Here is a 12,321-nt window from a genome sequence, read left to right as displayed (position 1 = left end):
TGTTTTCTTTTTTATTTACTAACAATTCTCTGATGTTCTTGTTGTCTGCTACTAAAAGACAGGAGAAATTGTGGGAGTCTGAACTGTAAGGAATTATGCTGCTATTAATTCACTTATATAACCGGCTTGATAATATAAACACAAATAAATGTGTGTACTACATGTATAGCATAATATAGTCTCGTATAAAGTGTAGAACACAAAGTTTTTATATGTAGTAATAAATGCATTGATTGCTAATTGTTTTTGCTGATTCAATATGAAAGTGATAATTACTCAGAAAAGTATTTTTGTGGGTTGCCAATAAAGAACTAACTAATCTTAGAAGGATGTTGCTTAAATGAAAAAGACATTCTGTATGTCAAGGTGTGGAAAACGTATTTCTGTTCACCCATTTTTCAGAACATCAGTAGTATTCAACAGTGTTGCTTTGTTTTTATAAGCGTGACACTCATGTTTTTCAGCAGTTTTAAAAGCTGCATCTTGCGAGTTAGTGACAGATGATCAAATTTCAATCATTAGTGGTTGCAGTGCTTACAGTACCTTTCTAAAGAAAACATGCTCTTTTTGCAACATCCTTTGATGGCATCAGTAAGATGAGATCAGGTCTTTAATATATACTGATTCGTTTTGAATATCACTGCTTCTCTTAAAATTATTCTCATACTCTGAAGTTTATTAGCAGAAATACTACTATCAAAGCTGCAGCAATATTCTTCTTTTACACAGTTCAGTTTCTCTTGATTAAAAGAATAGAAACATAAGAGTGACAACCAACCAGAGGAAGTCATTCAGCCACTCTGGCTTATTCTGGTCTTATAGTAACTAATTGATCTGAGGAAGATAAAACACTCCTGTATCCCGTATCGGAATGGGGCATCTCCAAGGAAAACCAGGTTGCTGTTGTAAGTTGTGTTGGAGGACCAGTTAGTTGTGCCCAAATGTCTGAAACAGAAGCACCAGTGTGGTGACCAGGGACCTGTGGAAGGGACGTTGTTCGGTGGACAAAGCGTTAAACCGAGTTCCTGCTTTGATGACTTGTTGGCACTTTGCTTCAGAGTAGGGGAGCTAACCCCTGTGTTTTGGCTGAATTTCTCACTGGACTTGTACAATACGACCTACTTAGAGTTCTCCTTTTCATTCAATTTGAACATCATTCTTGCTTCCCTTCCTGATCCGTTGTGTACTGGAGCTACTTGCGCATAATGATAGTCATTTGTCCCCATGGAGGTGCTGCACTTTAGTGGTGACCATCCTGCATGTAAAAAACTTGGAGATCCCTTGGAATAAAATGTACAATACACATGCTAATTCTTATTGTTAGTCATTTTTTCCTTCAATTTCCCTCTGTGACATGAAACAGAAATGTGCCCCTGGATACTACAGAGACAAGACTGGCCCATACCTTGGTCGTTGCGTTCCGTGCACCTGTAATGGCCTTTCCAGTGAGTGTGAGGACGGGACAGGAAAATGCCTGGTAAGTCAGTCCTCCGGTTCGACATCGGTTTCCATGCCGACAGTGCTGTAACGTTCCTGTGTCTCACGGGTCATAAAATTCTAGGAAAACATAAAGTATACATGTACAGAGAGACCACAATCCTGAGTAAACAACGCATGAGTGGAATGGGCGCGTTGGGTGGATTATTGGCAGAGAGGGTAAATTGTCTCATAGTGTGCAGATCGAATCTTACCCACCGGATTCTCAACAACACTACCACTGTTCTGGAAATGGCTTTTAGTAAGTGGGGTACTTTGTACTGTGTGGGTTAGGTTGTTAGAGGTCCAAGATAGTCAGAGCTGCCTGAAATCCAGGATCTGACCCCAAATGCTAAATTGGAGAGAACTAAAATATTACGCTGAGACTTAGAAGAGTGTTACATTTCCAAAAGGAACTTCGTTTGTGGTTTAAGTGTGTTTTGATTTATAAATACGATAAACAAGATATCTCTATGTAGTGTATAATAGTTTTAAATGTTTTATAGCACGAGAGATAACAATAAACCTCTAAATCTTAATATTTAAATGAATCTTTCAACTTTATTTGATGTTCACATTTAATGTTTGAGTTGTCCTGATCCCATCCATGCGGCCGTGCTCACCTGAACCTTGAGTCATTGTCTAGACAGTGTTCCACAGGAGCATTTTGTGGTTAGGTCCGGTGGACTACTCAGCACGTAATTGTGGAGTGATGCAAAATGAAAGATATGCTCATCTTTCACATTTTGGAAGGAAATACTCATCATGAAAATGCATGTGTAAGAATTAAGATGAAAGTTTGTTGTCAGATGTTCTTTTCAGATTTTTATTTACTATAAGTAGTAGACGGTTGTCTTCTTGTTGAGGTTTCCTCTGGGTGCTCTGGTTTCTTCACCTTCTGTAGACATGCTGGATAGGACAATCGCTGGCTCTAAATTGTCTCTGTGTGCTTGTGCATGAGATTGTGTGCGCCCTGTGATGGACTTGCACCATATCCAGGTTGTAGGACTGGCTGGTACCCTTTGCTTCCATTTTCAGTGACCATTAATTGGAATGAGCAACTTTCTCCTAGATGGCAACCTGTCATAACAAAACAAACAGACACCTAAAGTGAACCTGCCAGTTTTACCTATGTGTGATCCACAGTGTCTGATATTATTGATTGGGTCATTTCCACATTAGAGGTTTATTTTTTTTCTGTACATTTCAGATCTTGTATATACTGGACATCATAAGAAATTCCCCACATCTTGATACACTCAAGGGGCTTTTGCCACTGAATAAGCACTATTTAAACTTTTCATTAATTAGTGACAGAGGTGTATGGGCACTGGTGATGAACCTGCTGGATGTCAGTCTTGGTGCAATTCCAACACAGAATAGAGCCAGATTGCCCTGCTTATCAAGAGAGTAATGCCTTTATGTTATCAGTCTATTGTAGGCTGGACTAAGTTACCTCAGATGGGCTTGTGAGGAGTGCAGCTGTTTCCTCTTTAGCTGTAAACCTCATTTGAACATTTGAGGGATAAACTGGAACAATATACTGTATGGAGTCTAGGATTCAGAGATCAGTGAACAGGCAGGTGTTTGTCCAGCCACCTATGAGAGAAATGGAACAAAGTCTCGCCAGACAGGCCTGTGTCACAGATCTACAGCTTGGATTGCTTCCAGCGTTGGCCAGGTGTGCCAATAGCCTATACGTTTCGCAATTTATCCCCTAATGACCCACTGTTGATCAGCTTTGTTGATGACAAATGCTAATGACCTTAATGAGATTATCTATAACATATCTGTTCAATAAGATGTCATTGCAGCTGCTACAAAATGAGATCTTGCCATTTTCCTGATAATTGCATGTGTTGCACTTTTAAGCATTTAAGTTTTATTTCTTCTGAAGTTCAGTATAGCTGTTTGTTAATCCTGATTTATTTCCTACCCTGGTTAATCCTGACAGTTTATAATAATACAAAAAGAAGCCCTTTGGCTTTATTGAACCGTAGAGAGGAGCAATTATTCATGAGGAACAACACCTGACAATGAGTCAATCAGATTTGATTGGTAATAATGATGGATTAGCTACTAAGACTACACTTCATGTTGGAAACACATGTATAGTTTTTGTTGTGCTGTTAAATTTTCAAAAGTGATAGATTATTAAATTATTAAATTTCACCCACTCAAACTGAGTTGTAGAAACAACAAAGCTGTAATAATATTTCTACAATAATATGTAAGAATTATATGCATGGTAAAAAGGGTGTTCATAATATTTTTTTTCATTACATTTTTTGTTTGTACTGTACACAGATTGAGCACATTTACTGAACCACGCATGGCAATTTGCAGACACATCATCGAGATATTTTTTCTCAGTAACACTTTTCCACTGTGCTTATGTTACTAGTAGGTACTAAGTATGAGCAGTTATCTTTATCACCATCACCCAATGGCTCGGTGATTGTTTTTCGGCACTGGACTGATTTCAAACCTCCTTCACTGATCATCGTGAGAAGGTAGAGGAAACCAGAGATTCTGGTGCTCTGCTGTGTACGCATCATTTGAAGATATGTTTTGCTGATATAATGAAACTTGAGTAAGCCTGGCCGTGTCCTTACATATTTTCAGTTCTTATGTAATACTTTTTCAAGACCAGGCTTGACCTAAATGATGTGCTGGTTGACAGAGATAACTACACATGGCTGAGTGTGAGTGGAAGGGTGAGGAATCAAAGAGACTGTGTGGCAAACAAGCCCATCAAGGGCAGGTCCTCAAACACCAAGTGTTCATAATTGGCCCACAACCAATTTCCAATGGAGGGCAATCTAATGTACATACAGAACAAGACCCACTTCCTAAGTTTATACATGTATAAATATAGACCTATGTAAGAGGAGTGTGAGAGGTTTAGTAACATCAATGAAAGTCCAATTTTAACACGTGTTTTAACTTTTTGTTTAGAACTGCCAGCACAACACTGCAGGAGACAAATGTGAGCGTTGCAAAGAGGGCTTTTATGGAGACGCTCTGCAAAAAACCTGCCAAGTCTGCCCATGTCCGTTCAATATACTTTCCAACAGGTACTGTACGACAGATTTTAACCCAGCCGGTGTCTCTGCTTTCATCTTTTAAATACAGTATATATATTTTTAAATCTTGTTACTATGCAGCTTTACATGGACCTTATAATTTGCTTTCTAATATGATTCATTCTAACCATTAACAGCACATTCTAGAATGAGATGTTAGAATGACCAAGTGAATTACAAGAACAGAAAACCCGCATTATTAATTGATGGCATGTCAACTCATTATTGGGTGTTTGTTTTTGCAGTTTCGCTACTGGTTGCAAGGACATTGGTGGAGGATTTGAGTGTGTGTGTAAACCAGGATATGCTGGACGCAAGTGTGAAAGGTGAACATTTTATTTCTAATTTAGTCACTGAAACTGAAGTTCAATGGTCACATCATAGGGGTCGGTGTCTATCGCACACAATGAAGGGGCTTATTCCATATGGGATTCTTGAGTACCTTCAGGTTGAGCATGGTACACATGGTAATACTGATACTGCTTCAGGATGTTGGGATAGATTAGGGTTGGTCAAATGGCAGCTCCTGGCTAGCTCAAATACAGCTCACTGACACCCTGAGATCAAGGAAAAGAAAGCAATAAATGTTAGTGAAAACCAGAAATATGAAAGATCCTATTTCAAAAGTATCTGCGTTGTTATTGTCAAGCTTTTTCTGTTCACTGACATTTTCTATACTTCACTCTAGTGGGAGAGATGCATCATGCACCTACAGAATGTACACTACACTGAAATGTTATTTCTTCAGTAATATCATTTTAGCCATTATTATATACTGTAAGGTGAGCATTATTAATAGTATTACCAGTGATAATATTGAGGTCTCTCATTAATTGTCAAAGATCATATTGAAAGCTACTTAAAAACATGAGCACTCACTTTATTTAATGAAAATTGCATTCTTCTTGATGAGAAGTTCAGGTATGGAGTTCTCTTCCCATAGTCTTAAGTGCTAAAGGAATTATAATATGCATCAATAAACCTTTTCAGTAGTTTGGTTACATTTTAATTAACGTTACAAGATGACAAATACAAAGGGATAGCTTACTTAATGTTTAAGTATGTGATGTTAACACTCCAGTCTGAGGAAGTGACAGCACTGACCATAAGCTCAAAGCTGCCAAAAACCCCCCTCAGTTGCAAGGAATGAAGAAGGGAGGCAGCTGCAAGGGTGAAGATTGGGTGGAGGGAGGGGTGTGAGAAAAGATGCAATATTTGTACATAAGGGATTACAAATTGACCTCCGGAACTCCTGTTTAACAATGTTCCCCTCCATTTCTTGTACTGTGCAGGTGTGCTCCTGGTTACTATGGAGATCCAATGGCATTTGGTGGCAGCTGTCGTCCCTGCAACTGTAACAATGGTAACCCTAGCAGCTGTGACCCCAGGACTGGAGGTGAGTGGCAAGAATACAGATTTGAGTTGATTAGTGGTCTTCTTAAAACGTGCCCAGGATTGTCTGCTCTGTGATGTAATCAGATTTTTCCACGCTGCTTTTTTGAAGTGCTCGTATGAATTCCACGCCATGCTGAATCCTTATTGTTCTTGATCTAAAATCAATGTTGAATTTGACTTGCAAGTAAATGTTTTGAATAAACTATTATGGTATCCTGTATGGTTCATCTGCTTTCTGCTGTCCAACATTTTTATTGAGATGTTTGATTTAGGATGGTTAAGACATAGAGCACAAATGTTTCTTAGAATCACAGCTGCAAGGAGTGACCTAAAACTAACTCCTATTCATTAACTTAGAGGAGCACAACAAGAGAGCAGTCTGTATTTTAAGAAAGTTGTGTCAGGACAAATATCCAGAAGTTCAGAAATAACACATATTGTATGTTTCACACCATGAACAATACTGGACAGTATTTCAGAAATGCAGTAATCATGTGTGTTTGTATGAATCAATGAGAAGAGGAAACGTTTTCATAATTTTGCCCAATAAAAATACAAACAAGTGTGGTGTTGCCATCAATATGTTCTTATCGTACAATATGCTCAGTTAAATCTTTCCAATTGGTTTTATATTGTTGTCATCTATTTAACAGTTGTAAAGTTTAGGTACCCTACTGTATAAAATGTTCTAGCTAATTTGATAATGGAAATGTGACATATGAAAAAAAAAACATCTCACTGAGATTTTTTCTTCCTGTTATAGTTTGCAGAAGCAACGAGGAACCCAAGGATACTACCTCGGACGGGCAGTGTCAAGGTTAGTTGTGTTTTTCTTTGTCACCATATCTCTGCCAAAGCAAAGTTCATTCCCAGCTCAGAGATCCTCCCAGATTTATTCCAAGCTATCCAAAATGAATAGTAGATGTTTTTTACCTTTCCATCACACATTTGTTATTCTCTCTCATTGTAGGCTGAGTAGGTGGAAATTGACAAACAATATAATTTTTGGGTCTTTTTCTTTTTGGTCTGAGTTTTTGTATTTCTGTGGAAGATCATGAAAGCAGACATTATTCTTCAATTTCTAATGGTTATATTAAACGTAAAGTACTGATTTCAATTGCTGTATGTGTATATTTGTGCATATTTCATTATATAATCCTCAGTTGTGCATATTTATTACACATTTATCATTTTTGTGTAAGTGTGAGTGTTCATGTCTAGCTCATGTCTCTTACAGCACATTCAATGGTACTGAAGAGTTTTAGGATGGGTGAAATGATCTGTGTATTTTTCTACATAACTGTGGTTGTTTTGTTCTGGTTTAAATGAATTTACTATACTGTAATTCACTTTTCTCCAGGACAGAGTTCTTCTAAAATTTATTTCACATAAGCTTCAATCCGATCTTTCAGTCTAGAATGCATGGAGATGTTGAGGCCACCATGTACTGTATGAGTATGAATTTGTAGTCTTCTCAGATTCAGGTGATCTCTTTGTGATGTTTTTATGAGTATTATTATTCCCTGGAATCTATAGACTTTATTTAAAAAATCCCATATTCTTATAAACATTGGAAATACCCTTTAATTTATTTATAATCTAACGTTAAAAAAACCCTGGATGAAACCAAAGGCTTGACAAAGACACACTCACACAATTGTGAACATAAGCTAAATGTGATTATTGTGTAAAATAAACACCCGATTCAGCTAATTATGTTGAGGCTTTTGAATCGCATTATAATGCAGTGTAAGTGGTTTTAAACTGTGGTACCAACAGCAATAGAGCAATGAATTCACAGCTCTCACAGAGTATGTGTATATTGGATTTAATTTGTATAGCTCTATTAAACGTTTATACACAGAAACCAACAGCCACTCTAGGAGCTTAATTTATTGATTATGCTTCCTTGATCTCTGTCATTTCCTTCAGAGTGTGACAGCTGTGTTCAGACATTATTGAGCGATCTTGAGAGGATGGATGATGAACTACTGAGTTTAAAATCCAAGCTTGAGAACGCTGGCGCTAGCTCTATTGCAAAGGAAAAAATGAAGAACTTGGAAGATGCTATTGCAGCTACAAAGGTACAAAGGTTTAATTTTTCCACCAAAATATGAAATCCAGATTCAAAACATAAGCATGATCATCCTTATATCTTCTTTTCAATCAAATACTGAAACATTCAGTAAACTAAATTTGTATTAAACTAATACTTAAACTTTGTATGTACGTATTACTGAGACATATGCAGGGTGAACCATAGAATTTGGTATTGAGTGGATCTCTTTTTATTTTTATTTCATCAAGACTAATGAACAGAGCAACGCTTGCAGTGCTGCTTAATAATTGCAAAATTGTTATAACTAAAATCATGCTGGACCGTGACTGTGAAGTAGAAAGCGCTGGACAAGAGAGGTTCAGCCTATAGGAGTATCTTATCCAGCAGTCCTGTGCCCTGAGCACAGTGTGAGCTCTACAGCACAGAGATCACATGCTCGAAATGAGGTTCTGCGAGCAGCACAGTGCAGTTGGCCAGCTGCACCTTGAGCAGGATCAGCAGGCTCACAGGCAGGAGACAATCAGAGTTCTCTCAGCAACCCCTGTGGTTCACTGGGCGCCTGTGAGCTTGAGCTACGTCAGGCCTCTGTCTGATGCTTTCATTAATAAAAGCGAGGAAGGCAGGTCATATTTCAGAAGACGCATGCTCATAGTCTGCAATCTCTGCCTTTGTGTGGTAATGGTGGTGCCATTAACAGTGGCAATCTTAAAAATTGCAAGGTATCACAGAAAGAATGCATCTCAATTCACAGTTTAAAAATAGACAATTTACATATGCGTAAAACTGTGATTGCTCGCACTTACAGTTCATTTTGCCCCAGGAATCTTAGTTAGTCTGCCATTTTATTTCAACCTGCCATTACAAAGCTGCTTCAGGAGCAGTCGTAGTGAGCAGCCTAGCTGGATGTTATCCTGAAGCTGAACACAACCTGTGATTTTTTTTCACATTTCAAAACAAACACCAAAAGGGTTTCTAGCAATAAGTACTTACTGTAACCTTATTCAACATGACACTAGCATTAGAGGTAGGCTACACCACAGCCCTGGCCACAGTACTCAGTAATTATTCCGTAATTATTGTATCAGGTGTATTCCTAGCAAGTATAATCACATTTAATTCCATGTATTCTTCCTATTCCAGAACCTGATAAGCAAGTACAGTTCCAGTCTCGACAGCCAAAAGTCTAAAGTCTCTGGCCTGGAGTCCGATACCATCAACCTCACTCAGGATATAAACATTTTGAAAGAAAAGGTACCAGACGTCTTCATATTTTCTCTTGTTTACCCCTGGGTACATATGAATGGTTTTACAGTTTTGATCTAGAACCCCTAAAACTCTTGAAACAGCTGAATTTAATAATTCAGTAAATTTTGATGTTCATGTTTTTATTTTGTTAACAAAAATCAGGTGACGCATCTTATTTTTTTGCATTGTACTTGGTTTCTGTGACTTCTCATCTTTGCTTTATGAAACATACTGATACACAAAAGGAAATGAGGACTAACAGATTTAATTCCGGTGTTTAAAGATAGATATCAACAAAAACTGCAGAAGAGGTGAGCACAAATACAAAGAGCACTGCGCCAATCCTGGTGCTGTTGACACATAGACCACTTAGGCACTGCTGACTGCACTCTAGATAGACCACTGTGGTGGTCCTGACATTGTTCCTGAGCAGCCAACTGGTAAAAGTTGGTCAGTACCAATTGTCTCCCGCTAATGGCTCTGGCAGCATGGTACCTAAGATGTCTCAATTGGACTCGGGTCAGCAAGAAACACTGATAATGCCTAAATAGCATCATTTTCCCTGAAGTTGTCCCATTGTAATCCTAGCACTCTGTGGTATTGCATTGTGCTGCTGCACAAACAATAGTCCCAGATGGGTTGGCAGGAACAGTAGATTGTGGGCTCACAGATTTGACAGTGCATTGCAGAGCACTATGAGTGCCCTCAGTCTGGACCTTGGCATTCTCAATATGAGACCTCCGTTGCCCACTGTTTGGCTTGACCAATTCTACAGTCAGCATGGAGCTCTCTACAATGTGTTCACACACACACTATGTGTCCATCAAGGAAGTCAAGGGCAAAGTGGCGTTTGATGGTGAATGAAACGCACTGCCATTTTCTCTGCTGCCACTTCAGATGTTTTGTGGCCAACGGAAGAGAGTGCTTTTTTCTCTCTGTTGTCAACATGTTTCCCAAGAACAACCTTAGAGCAAGCAGGTCATGTCCCTGCAAAAGACAATCTCAACAGTTATCCTGCGGGTTGTCACTTCCTGGAATTTCTTAGTCTGGTGCTGCAACGCTCTGAAAACAAACGTGGGTCTCATAGGACAGCCCTGGGTTGGTGTATTTACCTCCTGCCCTTCATCATGCCAGTACCAACCAAGCAAATCTTCAGCTTGAGCAGGACTTGGTCATATGATGACAAAGAACGTGTTTGGGCTCTGATGGATAAAAATGTTTCCAATTGTGATATAAATGAAACTCGTTCTGGAGAGCAGTCAACAATTATTTGTATCTTGTTCATGATATTTTGATATATATGAATTGTGTAAAAATCCTTTTCCCTTAGCTGATCTGGGTTTTTTTTGTCCATCTAGGCCGAAAGGAATTCTCTAAACGCTCAAAAAATTATGGGTAACATAGAGCTGACAAACCAGAGAGCTGGGAATTTACTGACTGAGGCACGGACGGTTTTCGGGAATATTCAAGGTAAAGTATATAGTATTTAAACATGTTGCTAAAGTCCATGTTTACTGAATTGAATTGAATTTACCTATAAATTCGGCTGTACTGGGGTCCCCCAGAGTGGGGCTGGAGACCAATGAAGTTGGTTTCCTCCATTTTCCTCCATTTCTCTGTGTACTTGGCTTGGCTTTATAATGGACTTACAGGGCATTGGCAAGGTCTTGACCCTCTGGAAAGATGTATAGAAGAGAGAAAGAATATACACTCAAAAATCACAGTGGTGCTATGCAGGTAAAAAATGCAATATAGTCAGCTGGAGGCACAGTGTAATAATGTAAAATAAATTTTATTTAACAATTGTCAACATTTCGGTAGACAAGCTTGCATCATAGCTAAGATTTTTGGCTAAAAAATTCCATGTAAAAGGAAGATCCCCTTTTTAATTGGAAAAACTATCATTAAATATACAGAACCATTTGGTTATGTAAGTAACAGTTACTATAGCCAGATGTATACATATCCCAACATCAAAGCACAGATAGTATTAAAACATATTATTTTGAAATTATTTGTTACAGCAGATGTCTCACATTTTCTTAAGTAATCAACATCGGTTCATAAAGAGGGTTTACAGTCAAATTCTGTGTTCAACCCATATGGTGTTAATGTATTTAAATGAGAAATCCCGGGCCTCCGGTGTCACTCAGCAGGGACCCAGCCACTTGAGCCAAAGGGAAATCTCCCCTCAGCCTGGCGGCTGAGGTCCCTGCTATTCACAGGGAAGGGCGGTGACGTCACCGCGCTGGTAAGCCGGCTTGCGCAACCTGTAATGGTGGCCGTATGCGTTACACTATGTAAATCTTCTTAGCCATGTTGATGCTTCTAATGCTTCCTGTCTCACCAAGAAGACAGGAGATATTCTCCAGTGAGGTCGGAGCGGCCGGAGCCATGAACAATTCTGTAGTGCGCCGCGAATGAACAGTGCTTCTGTTTTCCTTGCAGAGCTGCTCAGGAGGTTCACAGAAGGCGTGGACGGCCAGGGCGTTCCCGGCGAGGACTTCGGGAGGATGCTGGCCGACGCGGAGCGCATGGTGCGAGAGATGGAGCAGCGCAGCTGCAGCGCGCAGAAGGAGATGGCGCGCAAGGAGAAAGACGAGGCCAAGAAACGTAGGGCTTGAAAACGCCGGCGCTGGTTTTTGTCTATGATCAGGCTTCTCGTGTGTGTCGAAACGAGTATAATCCTCTGTTACGGCTCAAGATCCCAAATATCAGGATTTTGTTTCATTAAGTCACCAATACTAGCTCAGATAATCCTGTGTGTCTTGGAGCTCTTTCAGGCTCATCCTTCAGTACTCTTGCCATTATAAAAGCAGCTAAGCAAATTCGCCCCATAGACATGATCCTTGTGTTCACTACAATACCTTTACTATTGTAACTTTTGCATAACGTAAAAGCATACCAGTAAGAATAAGTTAGGAGTAATAGGGCAATTAAGTGCTTATTAAGAAAGCTTTCAGATTCAAATACTCCACCTCTTGATTAAAAGGAAATATAGCCCTGTGATGTCTTGGTGGTAATAAACATTTTGCCTTGATATTTTTGATAATATTGATA

At 39.1% G+C, this 12,321-nt stretch overlaps 1 protein-coding gene across 4 annotated transcripts in view; it reads left to right on the top strand.

Annotated features, from left to right (window-relative positions):
* Positions 1–12,321, top strand: part of LOC148831676 (laminin subunit alpha-3-like) — a 124,833-nt gene that overhangs the window by 87,184 nt on the left and 25,328 nt on the right. For all 4 annotated transcript variants that reach the window (XM_088918802.1, XM_088918801.1, XM_088918800.1 and 1 more), the window contains exons 42-50: positions 1,364–1,477; positions 4,435–4,553; positions 4,808–4,888; positions 5,855–5,958; positions 6,721–6,774; positions 7,890–8,041; positions 9,157–9,267; positions 10,620–10,731; positions 11,710–11,874. In XM_088918802.1, the coding sequence (XP_088774928.1) occupies positions 1,364–1,477; positions 4,435–4,553; positions 4,808–4,888; positions 5,855–5,958; positions 6,721–6,774; positions 7,890–8,041; positions 9,157–9,267; positions 10,620–10,731; positions 11,710–11,874 (1,012 nt within the window). The remainder of the gene's footprint in view (positions 1–1,363; positions 1,478–4,434; positions 4,554–4,807; positions 4,889–5,854; positions 5,959–6,720; positions 6,775–7,889; positions 8,042–9,156; positions 9,268–10,619; positions 10,732–11,709; positions 11,875–12,321) is intronic.

This window comes from Atractosteus spatula, chromosome 6 (genome assembly GCF_055471065.1).
Source record: "Atractosteus spatula isolate fAtrSpa1 chromosome 6, fAtrSpa1.hap1, whole genome shotgun sequence".
Lineage (NCBI taxonomy): Eukaryota > Metazoa > Chordata > Actinopteri > Semionotiformes > Lepisosteidae > Atractosteus > Atractosteus spatula.
Note: the sequence above shows the minus strand (reverse complement) of the source record. Positions and strands in the feature narration are given on the sequence as shown.